At 36.5% G+C, this 22,633-nt stretch overlaps 1 protein-coding gene across 1 annotated transcript; it reads right to left on the reverse strand.

Annotated features, from left to right (window-relative positions):
- Window positions 1-399: 399 nt before the first annotated feature.
- On the reverse strand, window positions 400-22,613 carry CTR9 (CTR9 homolog, Paf1/RNA polymerase II complex component). Its single transcript, XM_072865090.1, has 25 exons — window positions 22,485-22,613; window positions 20,242-20,340; window positions 19,410-19,649; window positions 18,791-18,908; window positions 18,052-18,141; window positions 16,606-16,754; window positions 13,873-13,980; window positions 13,306-13,413; window positions 12,952-13,188; window positions 12,083-12,172; window positions 11,851-11,979; window positions 11,562-11,745; window positions 10,501-10,589; window positions 9,990-10,175; window positions 9,729-9,816; window positions 9,331-9,479; window positions 7,165-7,281; window positions 6,840-6,985; window positions 5,171-5,242; window positions 3,820-3,955; window positions 3,151-3,297; window positions 2,561-2,718; window positions 2,189-2,285; window positions 1,724-1,836; window positions 400-1,478 (listed from the first exon to the last, which is right to left on the reverse strand). The coding sequence occupies exons 1-25, from the start codon at window positions 22,527-22,529 to the stop codon at window positions 1,070-1,072; spliced, it is 3,504 nt and encodes a 1,167-aa protein (XP_072721191.1). The 5' UTR covers window positions 22,530-22,613; the 3' UTR covers window positions 400-1,069.
- Window positions 22,614-22,633: the final 20 nt, after the last annotated feature.

Genomic DNA, 22,633 nt, shown 5'->3' on the forward strand with positions numbered 1-22,633 from the left:
CAATCCAGACCTTCTGAAAACAAAGAAACATAGTTTAGGCTATACACTCTATTAAAACCAGTAGTAATACACTATCCAGATCTTCTCCGACCAACTGCTTAAAACAGGACTTCATGACCAATGAAAAAAGTTAGAAAAAAATTTTTGGACCGCTGCAAAAGACTGATTTTTTCAGAACTGCAGGGAGAAATCAGATTCACTTTAGTCTACAACACAGCAACTCTTCATTGTTGTTCCTGAATACATTATATGAAAGGACTTAATTCCGGAAGCCACGTACTTAAGCTAAAATAAAGACTACTTTCTCAAAACACATCCCTTTGTCAAATTTAACATTTTCAGGTTTCTGCTTATACCTTTTAAGGTGCAAAATAAATCACTCCAAGCAAATAAGCAGGAACAGTTTATTGTGACATTGGCAGCTTTACCCTTCTCAAGTAATATGGAGTTCTCTAATATTTTTTAACCTGCCAATTTAAGTATCTCATCTACATCTGCATCGTTACTTTATAAAATTTCTTTAATATCTGCATCTTTTCACCTGATTCAACACAAAAACAGAAGCAAAAGAACAAACTCTTGGAAACATAAGGAGTTGTATCATGGCAAATGTATTCTTTAATAGAAAGTAAGAAAAATCCCTACTGACCTTTAGTCAGAATGAGGAAAAAGATAAATATCCACAGCTCTTTGTTCCATTTGGTAGGATTTTAAGATCCATCTATGCATGTATAACCACAGAACACACAGTTTTAGCCACACTGGAACCACCTAAACAGCAATTTTATGTTCCATAGTTTTTACATGCATTCCATCCTTGGTGTGCTGATTATAGTACAGGGATTCTGTTCTTTACCTACAGCAATTTCAATTTGAGAATACACCATAAGCCAACTTAGAGAAACATCCATCAGTTGCTAATAGAAAGAATCACAGGAAGGTCTCACAACAGTTTACTAAAACATTAAGTTTTTTTTAAATCACAGTTTTCAAATATAAAAATTGGATTTTCCCTATAACTGAAATATATTTACATGAACATTTTAAAAAGATGGTCCGTAACTGAGATCTAATCACTGTCATCTGAACCACCTTCAGACCCCTCATCGTTGGATCCTTCTGGTTCAGATTCGTTACCAGATCCTCTGCCAGAACCCTCATTGTCAGATCCTCTCTCAGAATCTCTGTCTGAGTCAGCACTGCGAGAAGCTGGGCGAGATTCATTTTCTGAACCACCAGAACGACTTCTCCCCGACTGTACAGACTCATTGTCAGACTGCTCCGAATCTGACCGCCTCCTTTTTCTAGCCGACCTGTCACTGTCAGAATCTTCCTCAGATGGGTGGACACTGGACCTCCTCGGACTACCTGCCTCACTACCAGATTTATTTCTGTTATCAGAATCACTATCAGAAACGATGCGTTTACTGTGCTGCTGTTCTCCATCATCTGAATCACTGTTGCTATTCCTAGCATGTCTGTAGGGAAAAGAAAAAAAACCAACAGTATTAAAAGATGCTATCCTTAGCTTAAAAATAAAATGAGACACCAGAATTTGAGTAACACTAGTGTTATCAGGATGAGTGGAATTAATTTGCAATGGAAAGGGATGTTGTGAGTACAATGAAACACTTCTCATTATCTCATTATTATTAACACTGCAGTTTCTCTTGAGAGCATGTGTTGAAACTTTAGTACATGCAAAGTTAATTAAGGTTCTTACCCATCGTCAGCAATTTTGAGTTTATCCTCATCAGAAGAATCATCACTCGATGAAATGATGGCTTTTGATTTGATCTTTCCTTTCATTGAAGGAGGCAGACGTTCTGGTTTGGGCTGTATAGGGGAAACACAAAGGGTTGCTTGTTCATGTGGCTGGTTAAAGCATAGTGCCCAAAAGGAGAAATGTATTCAAAAAACCAGACATGTTTTTAACAGCTGTTCTAAAGTCATTAGATCAAAGTTTTCCATTTACTATCACTTAATTCTAGATGGCTTCAGAAATAGCCTTTTCATCCTTGAAGCAGCTATAGCAACAGGGGAGGAGGACAAAAATAAGCTCAAAAGCAGTTTGCTACAAGAAGTTTTGTTGTAATTTTCAACATTAATAAATCTCTCTTGACTAGGGTAATGCTGAAGTCCAAATGCATATTTAGAAAGCGATGCAGTTATTCAGGGTTTAACTTACAGCTTTCTTTTTCTCTACTTTGGGTGGACGCCGTTTTTTAGGTCTTGGACCATTTTCATGTTCTTCATCATCACTCCCCTCATCTGCCTTCTGGGGTCTTAAACAGAAACATATTTTATACGATGTAAAGCATAACATCACAAAACAACACATGCAAAAATATCAGTCTCAAGACACGTCTAGTTGATCAAGTGTTACTCATACTTCTTTTGCAGAGTGGCTGTTTAAGTCTTATAATGTGCATGTGTAAATAAAAATTATGTGACCTCTTAACAACAGTTCATTTTTTAAGTTGTTATGAAAGACTGCATGAGAATATACTTAAAAGCCATACTATTTCTCAGGGAAGTCTAACATTAAAGTGTCAGTTACCTCCTCCTCTTCTTCTTCTTTCTCTCACCCTCCTCTTCTTCCCCATCTTGTTCACTACCACTGCCCTTCCTCTTCTTTTTCTTTCTAGACATGGGCAGATCTTCATCACTGTCATCGTTGACAAACTCATCAAATTCCCCTGCTCCTTTTTTGGAACGCTATAATAAATAAAAGCCCCACAATATAGCCTATTATTCACCTTCCAGTTAAAAAGCTATGAGAAAACAATTCTAAATAGAAACTTTATCTGAACACGTTTTCGAAGAAAGGAAAATACAGACTTTCTTCTGCCAACTTTCCCATAATCTCTAGATTGATGTCATTAAGAAACTGATTCCAAATTTGCACATAATAAAACAATCTTCTCTTATTTTACCAATGGAATAGAACAGATTTTGGTGATGCCACCGTGCTTGGAACTTTTAACTATTAGCTTCCAATTTTTACATTTGGGTATTAAGCCTGTGCAATTTCACTCAGTGGAGCCTAGGAGCTTGAAATTAAAAGCCTGTGCTACTGCAAAAGACCATATATCAAAAGGGGAAAATGAAGGAGATTTAAAAAAAATAAATAAAAAAAATCTGTTCTACCCTGCCTCCACCGCCACCACGTTTTTTCTCCTTTGATCCTTCTACTTCACCAGTGAACATCAGAATATTCTTGGTTTTCTCCACATATTGAGCTCTTTGTTCCAGAAGTTTCTTCTGTTCTTCTTTTTCTCTTAGGCGCTTCTCTTCCTGAAACAGAGAGAAAACTAACCATTATTATTGTACTTGCAGCATCGTGGTGATTATAATCACAGCTGTATAAATTATTTCCTAACAAGAAACTGGAAAATTGACTTTTGACAGTCTATGCCATAGCAGAAGGTCCGCAAGTAAAAAAAAGTTAAGTTTTCTACAAGCCTGTGCTACAGTAGGCAAAAGTCCAAAAGAACTGTTGTACCAAGTGCTTCCTCATCCAGCCTGTCAGTACAGAAATTTGATAGCAGACCTTCTGGGGCACCAGTTTTATTTCATTATAAAAATAAAAATTTATTTCTGAGGCTATGGGGAAGAAAGAGAGAGTATAACCTGTTAGCTATAACATTTTTCTGCTAGCACTTACTATAACTAAGAAAAATAGCTACTAGACATTTTAAGTAACACCAGGTACCACCACAGAGCAACAGGGGCACATATATTGTTGATAGGTATACTTTTTAAAAATAAAGTACACTTTTAAAAAAATATAGTATACAGAATGTATCAGAATAAAACCTGTTCTTTGAGTAGTTTTTGGCGAAGCAGCTCCTTTTCTTGCTCTTGCTTTGCACGCAGCTCCCTCTCTTCTTCATCCTGCTTGCGTGCCCGAGCCACGTGGTACTGGGCTTGACTCAGTAAGTCAGAGCACTGCCTGTAACATGCAATGTTTTCAAGTAAAGGAAGGTGGCAGGCACATACTACAAGAAGAAACAGTTTTATAAAGAGCATGCATCGCAACACTATGTTCATATCACCAAAGGAAAAAAAAAGCTACTTGAAATAGCACAATATAAGAGTAGTACAGATTGAGTAAACTAAAACACTTTCTAGTAAGCTAATTTATCTTTAAATTGCAATAAGCAATTTCAGAACATATTGCTTCACACTTAAAACTTAGCCAATTCATATACAAAAAACCCCACATGAAAGTAAAAGGAATCATCCCAACTAATCTGGACAGCTTCAGAAGTACGGTTAATAAGAACTTGTCTTTAATCACAACATTCTAGCAAACCTAATCAGAAAGGGAGGTAGAAATTCTATCTTAAAAAACCAAATTCTGTCAGGGTTCAGGTTGTATAAAGTGTTCAAGTCTCATGAAACATTAAAGCAAGGCGCTTTCAATGCCCTCTTAGCTAATGTTGCAATCACAGTGCTTTTAGTATTAAACTTTTCTTCTCTGTACAAAGTGCTTTAATGACACCCATTTAAGAGGTACAGTGCATGAAGGCCAAGATGTTATTTGTGTATGGCTATGAAAATCTTAGAAGAATGTGCAATAAGTGAAACACAGGGCATACTGAGTGAAGACCCAAGAAATAAGCTTACAAGGAAACTAATTTGAATAGGCTTGTGTACAAACTCATTACCCTGAGCAAAAGTTAAAGCAGACTAGACTCTGCAAAACAAGTTGTTTTTATGTATCAGTAACTGACCCATGCTATTCACTCATGAACTACCTCAAAAAATCTCTGTGAAAGCAAACCTGTTGTTAGATTATTATGTTTAAAGTCAAAACAGTGACAGCTAGAGATGTTTAAATAAACGTCACTGCACTCTCATTGATGGAGAATTTGCCATTAAAACAGCTGAAGTTTTGCTGGCTCCAGCTAATGGCAGACACGACGTTGAGAGTTTTAGACTACACAAAAACATTAGAAAGCAAGGACAGGAAAAGAATGAAACAGTAATAGGGAGTAACCCCGCACTTGTATTTCTACTGTTCTAAGAAACTGTCAGTTGAAATTTTGGAACCTAGTCTTAGTATGAAAAAACAAAACAAAAACATTCCACTTGGTATCTGAACGAAGGATTTATTTGTTTTGGTTGGTTGGTTTTTTTTGGTGTTTTTTTTTTTTTTTTTTACCTGGCTTCCGTAGCAGCAAGTGCCAAGTCAAATCTCATCTTATCACCTACTTTACTCAAGTAACTGAAGTATCTGGAGGAAAAAACAAACAAACAAAACTAAACAAATATGGCATTACTTACAACTTTATTGTAATTTTGCCTTAAAACAAAGCATTTACTCCTGAATTACAATCCTATAAAAACTTAACATATGAGGAAACCTCACCAATTTTCTCTGTGTGCAGCCCCTTTTAATACAACAGTATAAAAGTACATTCAGAGTTCTCCAAATTTAAAACATTCTAAAACCACTCTAGAGCAGAACAAAAACCCAGAAAAATTCTAAAGAGAGTTCTAAGACTTCATTTACTGGCTCCTAGCAATAAGGACACTGCTGACTCCACTAGATTTATTCCTTATCTGTCACAGCTTAAGTGCTTGAAACTAGCATAAGAAAAGGAAGGAAAACTTTTTAAAAAATCCTTCCAGAACAGCCTCCTTGAGCTTAGTTGACAGGTCCTTGCAAATACAACATACTTTAAGTAGATACATAAGCTATGATGATCAGTGTTTTGCAAACAGTTTCTCCAATTCATTTAAAGGAAAACGACTTTCTAACTTTCAAGGTTGCCACAGTTTCTTCCCATATTCCAGAGATATTTTAAATGAAGTGTTTTTGTGCTAGACTGACCTCAAGTTCTTGTGCATATGAAGAAAGTAATTCCTTGCTCGAGTTTTAGATTATGGAAAATATTTTCCAAAATGTGATAGGCATCTGAATTTTTAGTTAATGGGTACAAGATCAAGGCTTTCATGCAACTTTCGAGAGAATAAATAACAAGCTTCTAACTGAATTTAAGTTAGAATTTGTGTTTGAATGTTTAGTTTGCATTATGTAAAGCACTAGAATTGTGAAATGCTTGCTTGTATTAAAGGCTTGCTTTAGTTGACAAAATTACTGAAAGGCAACATCTATCCTCGACATAACAGCAGAGCTAGCAATGCATAAAGCAAGCACCGGCTACACCATCAATACTTAGGAGCAGAATAAATGGTTGAAAGCTTTCTGTTCAAAGATGGTGACCACTGGATCAGATTAATCACACTGTTTTCTGCCCAGAATTATTATTATTTTTTTTTTTTAAAAAGAAAGAACTAAAAGATATCAAACACACTTAATAAACTGCTTCTGTTCTTAAGCCATGAGAGTGCTTAGGCTTTACTTGCCTACAGGAGGGCAAAACTACTTTTCAAGGACTACCAGTCATTAGCTATGCTTATATAATATAAATAGATTTGCTTTTGAGCCTTATAGGTTGTTTTGAAAGAAATAGTAACAAAAAAGTATTAAATTTTTAGAATAATTTTCAACATTTTTTTCAACTATGTTCTTCCAGGAAGAAGTGCATCTTGGTCAACATAATACAAAACCCTTTGAGAAACACATATTGGCCACCTGGCCAAACAAAACTGGCTCTGGAGCAAAGTCTGAATAAGTAGTTTTGTCAGGCCCAATCTTCATTTTCCTACTAGAAACTTCAGAATTACATACAGTGTTTCTCTAGAATTACATACAGTGTTTCATAGGAGATCATTGCTCTTCTGACCAGATTTGTGACCTACACTGCAAATTTACTGTAAGGGAACACCAAAATATATTATAATGATTAGAAATAAATCGTCTTTACCTGTGGGCTAGCTCCAGTTCTTTCACAGCGTTAAGCACCTCCTTTAGATTGCTTTTTTCATCTTTCAGGACAGAGGTAGCTAGTCTTTGTAGCACTAAAGCCACATTAAACATAAGGACTGTATCACTTGGCGCTACGTGCCTAGCCTGTGAATAAAAAGCATGTTTTTAAGATATGCTACAACGTGATACAGAGGGATACTGAAGCAACATAGAGAAAATAAGCACCTTTATTTCAAACCCAGACTACTGAATTTAAAGAGACAGAAACATACATCAACTTACAGTAATCTGATTCTGTGATATATGATGTTTTATATTTGTACCTTTAACAAAGTTTGTTTGCATTCCTGTAATTTGCCGCATTTGAAGAGTGCCCGGGCCAAATATAACAATACTTCAGTGTTTTGATGCTTATAGAACTTTCTGAGGCAGTTTTCATACTGAAATGGAAAAAAATCAAATTAAGAGGTGACAATGGTTAGTTATTTCAGTTAGCTAACTCCAGCAAATGTTTCTATTCCTAAAAAGCATTACTGCTAATATGCCTTTTGGTAGTTAAAGAAGTGTGTCACGCTACATGGATGCCTCCTTTTCACTGATCAGAAAATTCTTTCTGCTATTCCATAGCAAGTACCTGATTTTTCTGGAAACTGGCAGCAGTCCAGGAGGCTCTGTAGGTCTTAAAATACAATAGAATACTTTGCAAGTACCATCTATTGTAACAAAGTCCAATAAAAATTACTCATTTTAAGAGCACTCAATTATTCTCCACAGTATGGGGGGGAGGGGGGAAGTCTATTTTCCTTATTCATACAAGATATTTTACAAATTGAAATATATTTAATGTAGTAATTCCATATATCTGATGAAATTAGTTAAAAAAAAATCCACACCTTTCAGATAACTCAATGTCAAATTTGTTGTGTCCACCTAGCTGAATAACTTGGCATGCCAAGGGTTATCTAGTTGTTCTAAAGTGTAAAGAAGACTTGTTACTATAGGTTTTGTGGGTCTAGAATTAAAGCTTCAAACAGTTATGAAACTTATCTTTTTCAGTAACGAGTGCCTTTTGTTTGACATACTCTTTTCTCAAGGAATCATTCACCCTTTCTAAACCTCCAAAATAATAAGAAATATGTAATAAGTAATTTTTATTTCCAGCTCAAATATGGAAACTGCCCTGAACTGTAATGCCTGAAGTGTTGGATTGCACTGTGTTGCAAGTCCCCAATTTTCACTCACCTTTAGAATCAAAGATTTTGTATTTAGCTTAAGTCTGCCTCGGATTTGTATGCTCTATGGTAAAGAACTCACTAGAACAATTGTGGCTGCAGTAAGCTAGGCTATTAAATTCAATTCGTCTCCCTTTGAATCCAGTATCACGTATTTCAGACTGTGGCTTGTGCCGACTGCATAGTAGAACCCAGGGAACAATAAAACACCTCAGTAAATACATACATTTCTACTAACAGCTTTACTTAAATATATTAGCAAACGAGTACAATATTTTTCTGACAAATCAAAAGGTGAAAATGATACCCAGTTTCCCACTGTAATCCACTGCTTAATTGCTAAAATTTGATTTTTCATTAGAGTTTTTGTCAATAAAAACAGATAAGGTGTTAAAAAGACAACAGACCCCATTCAAACACAACAGAATGAATCCGATTGTGTTACCAAAGGTTTTTAACAGCAGTTCACTGGAGGATAGCAACTACCGAGGAAGACCTCAGGTAAGAAAGGCCCAGTATCTCTTCCTTATAACCATCACAAAAAGCTTCAGGATAGCTCTGAATTAAGTATTTTTGAGCCTCAATGTGGACTCATTCTTAATGAAACAAGTTTGTTTTGAGCTTCTGTCCCATCCAACATATACTTTTTTTTTTAAGCTTACTTGTATGCTTTTGATCAACTAATTGAGTCAATTGTTAGAATAGGTTGATACTTGGAAGTTAGCTTGCTTGAGCAGGTTGAACTAGATGACCTCAACGGATTTCTTCCAACATGAATTACCTTGTGATGTTAACTGTGGTGAAAGAAATCATGGCACAGTCAGCTTCTCAGACAGCTCTGATTGTTATTTATGTAATCGTTTGCAAGAACAAAAATAGGAAGTGTTGCTATTAAAAAAATCGCAGCAGCAAATTGCATTTACTTACTTCAGTAACATCTGAATGTAAATCACATACAATAACTACACTGACTGAAACCTCTCTGACTAAAAATTAATTCAGAGACCAAAATTCTAACCCAATTATGTTAGCTCTGCTACCAAATAGAAAGCGTACAAGTTGGTAGGTGCTTTCTTACCCCTTACCCACATGGCAGTTTGTTTTTAAATCTAGACTTGACAGCCAACAGCATGCTAGAAATAGACCTATAACTTGTTAAAATATTGTTCAGCAACTCACGCAGCTGCTATGACAGCAGAGAAACATCCAGAAGTCATCTAACCCAATATATTATGTAGTTCAATTTAGAGATGTTACCATCTGCACAGCACTGATGTACTGTTTCTGTTCTACGTAGATATGTGCCAAATTCAGCCACACATCACTGATATCTGCTGTTGCCTCTCTCACTTGGGCAAAAACATCACGAGCTTCACGGAAATATCCTTTATGTGCCAAGACAGCTCCTAAGGGGAAAGTAATATGTACAGTGTAAGCTTCCAGGTTCATGTACTATGTACTCCTACCAAAGAAAACAAAATATTGCCTGAATAAAGTTCCCCATTAAAAACTAAGGGACATAACTGCCATATGAAAGCTATTCTTTCCTGTGCTCCGCTACATCGCGTTCAGGCCCTGCAAAAACAATTCTATCTTAAAGCATGAAACATAAGAATATCATCACCTCTGAAGGAAAATTAGAGTCTAATATTCACCTATGCCATTAGCAGCATACAAATTCTTTGGATCATTTCTGAGTACTTGCTTGTAGATCGCTAATGCACGGTCTTGATGACGCTTCTCCTGCAGAAAGAAGTATCCCAATTGATCACTCATTTCTATAATGGGGTATTAAAAGATCTACCCAGAAGTTTTATGGACTGTAAGATGCCAAATAGGCATCAAGAAATGGCTCTGAGTAGCTAAGAGCATACAAAATTAAATAAAACCACACACGGGGCAGACATGCATATTACCTTTTCTCTGTCTCTTGTGGGTTGATGTAGAGTCTGCAACCAGACGTTGCCAAGAGCCAGCATGGAATAAGTATCATTTTGTGTGGAGGGCTGTTTCAATATTCTTTCAAATTTCTTCTGTCCTGGACCCCACTCTTGTTTAGCCAAATGAAGATTGCCAATCAGAGACCAAGCATCTGGATGGTCCTAAATAAAAATTCACTGTAAGTTGCAAAAACATCATTTTCCCTTGCAAGGTTACTTTTTCAAGTATAAAATATTATTTTTCTTAACTAAAATTCCTAAATTAGGAATTTCTAAAATAGAATAATAAAAAAAATCCTAAATAGAATTTCTAAAAGAGAATATTAAAAAAACCAACAAACAAAACACATAGAGAGCAGATTACAGTAGTTCTCTCTTCTTCCTCTAGTTTATGCGAGCAAACAAAAAAATGCAACAAAAGGAAAATAAAATTTTAAGGTTAGTATTTCAAGTGTTTTAACTTTAAACACTTAAAACGGTTACACACCTGATTTATCTGAAGTGCTTCTTTAAACCAATCAGAAGCCTCATAAAAATTTCCTTTATCCCTAGCCATAGCTCCCAAGCGCAAATAGCCTAAAAATAAAAATAGAAAATACAATAAAAATCAGGAAACAGGTTAAAGTCATCTCAAACAAAGAAAATATTGGCTATGCATGAATTTCAAAAACAATCTTTTTCTTGATCTGCTAAGGACAGCAAACATTAAGACACCTTTCATATTCTGTTCACAATGAGACACACCATGTGAAGAGGAACATCCATCTACAATGGTGACACAGAAATTGTGGATTTCTAACAGTTAAAGTAATGTAAGTGTTTTTAATTGGTTTCCTACGTTAAAAACGATTAAGAAACCTCAAAGAAAGAAGTATACATCAGGTACATAATTCTCCTCCCTCCACTTTAAACAGCTCTCCTGTCTCTGCAAGCTTTGGGAAGAGTATCAGTTAGCAGGTGACAATGGAAAACAAGCAGGGAAAAGGCTGAGCAAGAGCTACCACCTCGCCTTTGCAGCAAATATCACAAGTCAGCTACTTGGGGGCAAGAGGAAGAGCAGAGTGAGGAGAAGAAACAGGATGTGCCATAGAAGCTGTGCTAACACCCTGGAGGAAGGCCAAGACACAAGATAAAGTAATTCTCTCAAAGGGTCTCTACTTCCACCCACATAGGTAGAGTTGCAGAGCTTGGGCATATCAAGTGGATGGCCTTGATTGCACCTGAGTGCTGAGGTGCTAAGGCTTTGGTGGGAGTGGGGAGCAAGTGAGCAAAGGCATGCAAGTCTAGATAAGCTAATTTTGCTAGATTTTTGGAGTACAGTATGATTTACCAATAATTACAAGGCTTAAAGCTGGAGATTGGACTATAAAGATGATGCAGCCCTTAAAAAAAAAAAAAGATAGGGAAAATAGTGGGTAGGTAAGCAGGCCCCAAAACTACTATGAAAAGAAGTGAAGACAGATATAAGGAGACAAGAAGACATTGTAATGGGAAGATTTTTAGTATTATAAGGAGGACCGTGGAACTAAAATATCAAATGTTTCTTACAATCAACGTAATTAGGATGTTCTCTTAAAATGTTTTTATACAGCTTTTCCGCTTCATGAAATTCACACATCGCCTCATATAGTCTGGCAAGGTTATAGGATGTTGTTACAGAGATAGCATTGTAATAATGCTCATCATGTTCAGCTTCTGCTTTTGCACGATCCAGTGATGCCAAAAAATATTTCTGAAGTATAAAAAGAAAAAAAGGAATAAAGCACTCCAGAATATTCTTAAAGGAAAACTTCTGTGTGATCAAGAAACTCAATTCAAATTTTGAGTAATTACATACCTTCGCTTCTCCTAGGTTTCCCAGCCTGAAGTGCAGGGCACCCACATTATTCAGAATCTCTGGTGGGACATCAGCCTGTACTTTCTCTTGCAGAATGCGTGTGGCTGTGCCATAGGCTGACAGTGCACCCTTTACAAAGAAAGAAAAAGTGGATGAAAGAAATAAGAGAATGAGCTCTATGTGCTCTTATGAAGAGTGCGCACATAATTCACCAAGTGTATATTAATAATACCTGTATATCAGTCTGTTCTAGAATTTGGGCTAGTTCAATCCATGCCTCTACATCATCAGGATATTGTTCTGTGACTTTCTTTAGATGTCCCTGAAAAACAGCAGAAAATAATTATGCCTCTTTGTAGACACCAACTGTTTAAACAAAAAATATAAATAAATCAAAAGAAAGTGAACGTATTAACACTAGAAAGATACACCATAATGCAAAAGAAAACATCCTAAACATCTGCACAACTTGGTCACAACAAAATTGCATTAGTTACCTTCCTTCATTATTGTATTTTTCTGTAAAATGCAACACCAGCTTAAAGTCTTAGAGAAACTATTACATCAACATGAGAAGCTAGAATAGCTATGTCTAACATTTTTTGCATTTATTTACCCAACATTAGATTAAAAAAGCCTTTCATTTAAAAAAAAAAAACCAAAAACCCAACCAACCAAACAAAAAAAACCTGACATAACATTGTCCTTCCAGATAAGCTAAGGCAAGTGTTTTCTGGAAATCACTAGCTAACTTGCTGTCTTCAGGAAATAATTTGCTAACTTGCCATCTTCAGAGAATTTTAACATACACGGGAAGAATTCTGCCCTTTTCATAGTACCAAATACAAACGTGAGGCTGGGACTCCTCTAAATACCTGGACTTGCTTTAGCCAGAGCCCAATAGGAGTCTCAGTTCTGTCCAGGAGCTGTGACACTCCCCAGTTAGGAGGATCTTTCACGACAGCCAATATTAAATATTCTATACCTACAGCCAAGTAACCCTGAGTTTTATGCACCTTAAGGTACAGTCTGATTTCAAGTCTGATTTTCCAGTTCTACTCTTGTATGTAAAAATACGACGCTGACAGAGGCAAAACTCACCTTTGCAATATCCCGTTTCTCCTGATCTTCTGAAGCGGCATAAAGAGATCCAAGGATTTTCATAGTCTCATAATTATTAGGATAGGCTTTCAAAACTTTTTCAAAGCATTGTGATGCATTCTCTTTGTCCCCTCGATAAATGTACATTTGACCCAATCCAAAAAATGGAAGTACAAAAGAGGATGAGGCAAACTGAGTGGCCTGGTAATAATACTGGAAAGCTTGATCATAATCTTCCTAATTAAAAAGAAGTAAATAAAAAGCAGGTAGTGTTTTCACAGGTAAGCTTTGTATGAACTTTTATAACAGATGTTCAAGTGTAATCTCAAAGGGGGCTTTTAAAAACTGTCCTACCTGTACATGAAAAGACCTAGCCAGCTGATAACAACTCTCTGCCTGCATTGCTTCAACTTCTGTATTATGGAAAGCATGAAGAGCCAAGTGTTGTACTTTACCATAGTCCTGAAAAAAGGGAAGTTAAATGAAATTTGAAAGCCTTCACTTTATTAAGGATCAAGCCATTTATTATTTCAACAAGGACAGCTGGCAAATACAAGAAAGCTTAAGCCATAGCAGCAACTAAATTAATAACAACAGATTTAGTGTTTACTGTTCTTTTCTCTATTTCATATTTTAAAGCTTGGAAGTGGGGGAGAGGGAAAAAAAAAAAAACAACCACAAACAAACAACGCTTCAGGACAAAGGTGACCTTGACTTAAGAAATAAGCATACCGTTTCTTGGCTTTCTTGAGAAACGTTTATACAAAATTTAAGTAAAAGACTTTACACTTGTCCATCTAGATTAACAGTTCCATATTAGGCACCACTTAACCTGATGAAATAAGATTGAATCTAACACCAGAATCCTTGCTGTTCAGAGGTTATCAAGTATTTAACTGTAAAATTCTATAGACCTCTTACCTTCTTAAAAAAGAAGTGATTAGCCAAGTGATTCAACACCATTGGATTACTGGGATCAATTGTGTAAGCCCGAGAGAGGAGCTGAACACCATTCTTGATGGAATCAGCCTAAATGAAACATTGACAGGTATCAGCAGCATCTCAATAGCTGTATCTTATTAATATCTTCAAAACTACTCTTCAGTCTAGGCTGCTGCAGGAACTATGACAAAATCCTTGCTGGGGTGCCGGAAAAAAGTAAATTCAGCTACAAGCTTTTCTCCCTGCAGCATACAGATGGAAAACGGGAAATGAACCCAGCACACAGGGATGGAAAAAAACAGAGCAGGACTTGCTAGGGGGGGGAAAAAAACAAACCAAAACAAAAAACAATACACCACCCAAAACGAAAAAAAAAAAACCCACACCAAACAAACTTAGTCTTGGTGTCCTTTGACATTTCACACTCACACCCTGATAGCCTTCCTTCTACTGTTCAATGTCCCCATTTCCTGTTTGGTTTAGGTTTCAGCCTTTTACACAATTTGTTCAAGAGCAAAATGAAAATATTCTCATGTTCAAATTCTAAACAAGAACTTCCGATGTTGAATTAAGAGCTACTAGAACTTAAGTTCTAATTTAAAAAAAAGCAGAAGTTTGCTGTGTTTACATAGGGATATCATTATATCAATTTACTTTTTTCTAAAGAAACTTCATAGTTTAAAGAAAGCTTTCCATGGGTACAAATTTGACTTACCTACAAGTTCAAATCCGTAACTGATAAAATCATTGCTATTTATTTGGAACACACATGAGATTTATATCACAAGCACGTCAACTTAAATCTGTATTTATTTCTGAACAGAAACACCAAAAATGTTATCAAGTAACATCTGTGCTTTACTTTGCAATTATCATCAGCAGAAAGCTATCTTATTCAAGAGATTAGGTTTTATGAAGTTGAGACATAAGATGAAGTCCAAGCAGCACCTAAAAAAACATAATTTCAGTTTGAAAAGGCACTATCTTTCCAAACCTCGTATAACAATATACTTTGATTAGGAGATATTGAATCATTCTTAGTTTAATTTTCAATGGCAAAGAGGTTTTATAGTCACACTATGTATACATCCGAGTTCTCCAATAATTTGAGTCTCATGCGTCCAGTTTCAGTCAAATCCAATAGATGGTTAGAGGTCTCAAAGCTCCTAAGCACTTTCATTAAAGAAAACCAGAGGTAAGACAGACCTCAATGAGAACACAGTGTAATCTCAACCCTGATCTGACATCATAACATCTTCAAGGAGGAGAAACATTAGAAATATCTAAACACAGAAAAGATGTCAATTAGTAGTTTGCAGTTCAGAGAGAATCTTTTCCCTAGAGAAAGTATTCTCCCTCCCCCATATCAATTCTTCAACATTATACTAACTTTGCAGTACAAGTTGTGGAAACAGTTTGAAGTAAAGCACGGATGATACATTTCTTACAAAGAACAAAACACACATTTGAGTGGGTCAGCTTTTAATAACAGCTTTCTGAAGCTTAGGGTGAGTGAGCTCATCCCTTGACTTCAGTCAAACAACCTTCAGGAAAAAAAAGAAAGATACCAGGTTTCATTAGTCTCTCACCCATGGAATTATTTATTAAAATTTGCCTTTAGAATATTTTTGGTTGTGTCTGTAGTTTTAGGAAAGAAAACTCTCATGCCCAGACTTTTCGGAGTTCTTCATGGAAGTCTTAACAGCTTTTTTTTTTTTTTGCACGACGTAGTAAAACTAAGGCATTTTCAGACATTCTGTGCCAACAAAAGATCTTTCTACGGAGCTACACGTTCTACAATTAGCATAACACTAAATTTTAGCAACATACAATTATGTAAGAATTATTTTTTTTTAAACACTTAAAGGTCCCATCCTCCACTGATAACTTCCTTAGCATGGATTAACCGTCTCAGATCTCATGATCGCAATTAAGCTATATAAGTATATGTATTTTTCTAGTGATTCAACATCTAGAGGGGTAGGATCACCATTTTATCATCAGCCTAGTTAAAATTTGTTCTTTCCGACTCTTTGGTTTACCATGTGGCATGCATACCAAGGTAGCTTAAATACAACTTCAACACCTGTTTGAAAGCTTCTGTTCCTTAAAGCCCAGGACTAATCTCCTAGGACTATGACTTTTACCTTGATCTTCCTGTTAGCATGATGCTCTTTCAAAAAAAATTCCTGATGCTCTGGAATAGAGCTGCCATTGCAAGTGAGGTCTCCAGGTATGTGAGGACTTTCAGAGCATCCTGAGTACAAACTGATTTAGTTAACCTTCACAGAGTCACAAATGACTAAGTAAGGCTGGCCATTATATATATTATAACTATTGCTCATTAAAGTAAGATTTTTAAATCAGCACTTTTGGTTTAAGTGATTGGACGTGCATTCACACATCTCACCACAGATTTTTATTATTTTAATTAAAATAGTTAACCTACCACTGTTTTTCTGTACTTAACACATCTATAAGCAACAGAGTTGAAGATTTTTAGCAATAGAAGAAAGTTATACAGAATGTGCTGCTCACATCACAAGTACATATCTATAGCATCATTCAATAGTGACACAGACTTAAAGTGATTTAACCACAAAAGTTACTACCCCTTTTAAAAACTGGGCTACATTCCAAAGGATAAAAAGTTTGCCTTTTCAGACAAGAAGAAAGTAAACTGCATATGGATTCTTGCTAAGTCAGACTCACCTCTTTATTATTGAGTTCCAGAACAGCCAGTCCAACCAAAGCCCCTACGCATTTTGAATTTAGCTCCAGAGCCCTGCTGAATGCTAAGCGAGCTTTTTCCAACTTGTTCAGTTTCACGAAGCAGTGGCCCATACCTAATCGGACCTCAGCTAGAGAACAAGGTGACACCATTCAGAATCCCAAAATTTCAACTTTATGATGTTTTTTACATTCTGGACATCAATTAATATGAAAGCAGTATTTTTAATATTTCTTTAAAACCTCTAAGCCATCTAACGATTTGCTGTTTTTAAAGGCAGCCTCCCACACTTGGCAGCAAAACTAACTTTAACAGATTAGTAAGACTTTATTTCTTCACACACCTCAGAGCATTGGTCTATATCTCCAAAAGACTCTGATACAAAACAAATTAAAAATTACTTCTACGGAAATGTATGAAAAAATAATAGAGAAAGGCATTAAAAAATTGCCAGATGAAAGAGCTGGAAATTTCTTAGGCAGGGTAAGTTCACCTAAGACCAGTAGGCCTTCAGAAAACACAGACGAATAAACAAGTTAGCTAGACATCTCTCCTCAAATGATCAACTTATGCACTGCTAACAAAATGCTGTTTATCATCCTCTAACTTCCATGATTGTGTACAAATGAGCTAATACAGAGAATTCACATCATATTGCCCTTTCCGACTGCCTGTGAACTATGAATACAGGGACATTTATATACAGCAATTTGTGTGTGTGAAAAAGGGGAGTGAAAGATGTTTGTTTAAAAGTAAGGGTTGCATTTGTAAATCCACTTTTGCATAAGGAATGATCCTTATGCTAAACCAGACTACAGAATACACATCAACTTTGTAATTAATTCTTTTTCAGATAGGTTATGGCAAAGTATACCACAACTCTCAGGAGACTTTACAGTATTTATGATTCTAATGCAAATACCCTGAACTAATATCTCTAAATCACACGCATCGCCTTTACAGCTGGTACTGATAGCTTTCCCAGATTTTTGCATTAAGAAAATCATACAACACCAGGAAAACTCACATCCTGCATTACAGGTAGAATTTTACTTTTCATGTCTTGTTTCATTATTAATGCTAATACATCATTTTCTTAACCCTTATCCCAAAAGCTCACAGATAGATTCTGCAACAGTCTTCAACAGTTCCCCCCCTCCCCATACAATTTTAACTTTTCTTACATGCAACTTCTCATTTTCTAATAGCTCTTTAAAAGGTAATAATTAGAAAAAAAATGAAAAGTATTTTCCTAAACACAATTTCCTTATCTAACAATTAAGGAACACTTCAAGTCAACAAGCACCTGAACTCCTCTATAATGAGGGATGGAGTTTTTTTGATAGATATAGATCACAAGGAAGTCCTTAGGTATTTGAATTAGGAAGACTTGAGTTAGTTTGCAAGTGCAGCAAATTCTGTCTTACCTGGGCAACCTGGATTGGTACGCAATGCTTTCTTGTAGTAGGCAAGGGCTCCTCTATAGTCTTTCTTGTTGAAAGAAATGCATGCTTTACCTGTTATAACATAGCAGTTACAAATAAATCAGAAATATAAATAAAGCAGTTATAAATCAGAAGCTCATAAGTATTATTTGGCAAACTTGTGCTGTGCTGATTTTCAAAAGTTACAATTAAAACCTAACAGAAAATTCAGACAACTACAACTTTTATTATCTTTGATGATGTCAAGTGTATGAAAGAAATCAAACATGGGAACACATTAAATTTATATTTTCATGGTTTTCTGCAGAAACTTAATTCTTTCCTGGTCCAGAGGAAGGACATTTGCTAAGACTAGATTAATTAGTGAACAAATTAAAATACAAGCGTTACAGCCCACTGACCCCTCACTACTGGTATCTTCACCTTTGACAGAGTATACAGCTTCATTGGCATCATCAGGAAAATATAAGTAGTTGGGCTGGATGTATGCCCACAGGTCTCAGAAGATGCTAGCTAGCATTATACTCTTTCCTAGCTTTTCCATGTACGTATACTTCCCAAGTTTAAAGTAATCTCTGTTGTGTTTCTGGTCAAAAGTGCACACTTCTTTATCCCATTCTTTCTCTCGACTCGCATATGCACCCTCTTCTTAAGCACGTAATTAATTCCAAAACTCAACTAGAGCGACCAGGTTTTTACACAAATACCCATAAACTCATACCGAGAAGGGCAGGAATATTATTTGGAGACTGGTTGAGCACAAAATGGAATTGTGCATCAGCTTGGTCCATCTTATCACCCTCAAGCAGACAAAAGCAGGCTCTTCCCAACAAGTGATTCTAGACAAAGAGAAAAATTTCTGCTACATTTATCTTTGTAAAATATGAAGATTAGACTACATGAAAGATTAACTGGCTATGCTATAATCCTTTCTATGATTAATTTATTTCTCTTACATGAGAACAAAAAAAAAAAAAAAAGGGTCTTTATCATCCACATCTAAAATTCACATATTATCAAGCAAGAGAGTAACAACTAATGCTTCCTTCCCAACCCCCAAAAGTTGACTGACATAGAACTATCAGCTGTCCCAAGCTAGAGATAATTATTCCTGGTGGCACTGCACACATTTCGGATACTTACAAGTTTTACTTACGTGTACTACACTAACAGACTTTAAAGCCTGAGCAGTTTCTATCTTCCCTTTAGTGAATCAATACTTGTTTTCTTCAGCGTCACTTTTTGAATTCACACAGAAAACATATGTTGAAAGTAAGCTAAAGAATAAGAATCATTTAATAATTTACAAATATGGATTTTTAAACAGATTTTGTTTTTACCTGATCATACATGATAATTTTGTCAGCCATAGTATACAACAAGGTAGCTTGCGTAATGAGCTCCTTCTTGTTATCTTTGTTCTTCTCCTTTCGAGCCTGCTGTACATAGTATGCTGCCAGAGTATCCAGACACGTCATCTGATCTTTTTCATGGTCTCTATAGTCCAAGTTACCATCTATGCGTGCAGCTTCCAACAGCTTCACAAAGTCTTCTGTTTTTCCTTGTTTGTAGTATTCCAGCTATAAAACATACAGTTTTAACAGACAATACTATCCCAGTGAGTAAGTACCATATCAAGTTGATACTTTAGGTGTCGCATGGATTCTTTTTCCACAACATAAGGATAAATGTAGGGATAATCAGGCAAAGGCATTCCGATATTGCCCAGCATTTTTCTATCATCATCCCAACTTAGTATTTTTACATTAAAACAAGTCTTACAGCTATTTATAGGTGAAGAATCAACTGTTTTTCCTCTGAACTTCTTTGATTTTTTGCACATTTCACAGTACTTTCCATAGTACAGATACTGCCCCCTCCTTTCTTATGAATTGCATAATCAAAGGCACAAAACAGAAAAACTATGGATTGAGAAAAAAAACCTTAGAAAGCAGGCCTCAAGCAGCATTGTTTCATTAAAAAAGATGAAGTTAAGATTTTAATATGCATATGTCAAATCAGAAATATCTGGCCTACAATCAGTGACTGAATAACCCAATTAAGTTCCTGTTCAGAATTCAGTGATCCCTAGTCATAAAAGTAAGGAAGTGGAAATTATTATACAATTATCTGAATATAATATTTAAACATACAACTTGTATATATACAAACCGCTAAAGCAATCCATATGTGCAGTTGAGTGTGTTCCTGTTTCAGTATACTTATAACTTCATCACCCTCAGGTAACTGATCGAAGTCAAGCTCAATAACCTAGAAACAAACAATACAGATTTTCTTTTCACAAAGCATTAACAATGTTATCTATCATTGAGCTCAAAGCAAGCTGGACATTTTAGAGCACAAAACATATGTAACTCTTCATGTTTAAACAAGGTTATGGACAAAGAAGTGATGATGTATTTTATTCTGTACAAGGCAAAAGTGATGGTCTCTCACAAATATCAGAGAAAAGACAGCCCAATGTTTGGGGTACTAGTCAGGGAGAATAAACAGAGACGCTAATTCAGCTTCTTTCACCATAGACTTCAGGCTCAGAATTTTTATAGTTCAGCTAACAACCAACTTGACTGCACACTGCTGAATTTCTAAAACTTTTCCTATAGGTAATACAAATATCTAGGATACAGTCAAAATCTTCAAGTAATCAGGTGTCAGAGAATCAATACCTCAGACTTATCTCAGAGCCCTGAAATTTTGTAAAGTCATCTTTATGCCCAAGAAAATTATGAAATTATTGAAGTGGCAAACATTATAAAGAACAGACTAAATTTCTGAATATTAACAACTATAGTAATCATGAGCAAATGACATCAACAACTTTTCACCATGCACGCATTCTTTTGCGAGTACTATTTTGCCATGTTGATCTACTCTTTTGATATGGAAAGGGAGGAAAAAGGAACAGATATTCCCAAGGTGGGATGTCTGGGAACACAATTTAACTGCCTGTTAGTTCACTTGCTACTCAGTCACGTTGCCTTTAATATTAGTCATCTACATTACAAATTAACTTTACAGCAAGGAAGAGCTGCAGTTGTTGTACCCAGGCTTGTACCCTGATTACCAATGCAGGGACTCTTTCTCTGAAGACTGGATTAGAGCAATCCAGTTTATAAGGACTTATAGTTTTGATTATGCAAAACTTATGAGAGCACCAGCAGAAATATTTCTGCTACTATTGCTATTTTTAGTTTGAGTTTGTCTTGCACAGTACCTCCTGTTTGACAGATAAAAATATTTTTTTAAATTTGGGCAACCCTCATCTACAAACTAAAATAGTTACTAATGAGAAATAGATACAACCAACACAGCAAATAAATATGAAAGTAAAAAATGGCAGTAAAAAAAAGAAAGAAGCATTTTATAGCAATCCTTAGTGATTAATTCAGAACTTCAGGATCCAAGCCATAACTTCAACAGCAGCACCAAGTTCAACTATTCATGTTGACGCCTCAGACAGAAATTTCTGTCACAGAGAAAAAAGCCCTCTGACATGTAACCTACAGAAAGCAAAGTACCTTTGTGAGACTTAAAAACACAACGGCCATTGTATGGAAATTTGTTAGAGTATGGACACATATGTTGACAAAAAGCTTTTTTCAACCTATAAGCAGTACGTTTCAATATCTTATTTAGCTAAGGTGTTAATTTAGCATCTGCTATGGAATAATTTAACTTCAAACTTTATAATACCCTGTAAATTTCCAAATACTTCTCTTAAATCTTTTTAACCTTGGCTTGTGCCAGTCTACCTTAAACAAAGAGAAGTTAAATACATTTTTAAACACAGACTGAAATAACTTTACAGAGTGGACCAACTGCCCCACCTGTGTCTATATGCTGATTTAGGAACTTGCATGCTGTTTACAAATCAGTGTAGTCAGAAAAATCAGTGTCTAACAAACTATGGAGAGAATTTAGCTAGACAAGGCCACCGTACAGAAGCACAAAGATAAGACACTGTTCCCAACAGGGTCTTCACTCCTGAAGGTTGCATATGCTTGAAGCACATACTGTGGGAGAAGCTGCCCCTTCTTCACAGACGTGTAATACCAAAGGACCCCGGACAGACTGCCTGAGTGTTCCCAGGGGCTCTCCTTCACCAGCAAGCCACTAGGCAAGGACAGGGAGGTTACAGCTAGCAGAAGGCACACACCGTTCACCGAGGGGCACGGGCGAAGGCAGGTTTGGGTTTCTTCCCGCAAAGCGATACACCTGTAACCCCAGCAACTCATTCCGCCCAAGGAAGGGAGCAACACTCGCCCTCCAGCCCGGGACAAAACTACGAGAGGAAGCGACAAACGTCCGCGCCCCGGCACGCATCACATAGCGCACTCCTTCCTCCCCCCTCCCCAGGACCAGGCCGCGCCGCCGCCTCCCGGCCCCCGACTCGCCTCATCAGTGTCCCGGAGAGGGATCTCAATAGACCCCCGCGACATGATGGCGACACCGCTGTCCGCTGAGCCGCCGAGCCGCGAGCACGCAACGCCCGCCGCGCGCGCACTTCCCCTCACAAGCACCGACTGACCCGGACGTGCTCGGG

This window comes from Ciconia boyciana, chromosome 6 (genome assembly GCF_034638445.1).
Source record: "Ciconia boyciana chromosome 6, ASM3463844v1, whole genome shotgun sequence".
In the NCBI taxonomy this organism is placed as follows: domain Eukaryota; kingdom Metazoa; phylum Chordata; class Aves; order Ciconiiformes; family Ciconiidae; genus Ciconia; species Ciconia boyciana.

Excerpts from the sequence above, each read along its gene's own strand:
- CTR9 (XM_072865090.1), bottom strand. The coding sequence starts at position 22,529 with ATGTCGCGGGGGTCTATTGAGATCCCTCTCCGGGACACTGATGAG. Across the intron at positions 12,173-12,951 it reads AGAAACGGGATATTGCAAAG|GGACATCTAAAGAAAGTCAC; the intron begins GTGAGTTTTGCC and ends GCTGTTTTTCAG. Across the intron at positions 3,298-3,819 it reads AAAAACTACTCAAAGAACAG|GAAGAGAAGCGCCTAAGAGA; the intron begins GTTTTATTCTGA and ends TCTCTGTTTCAG.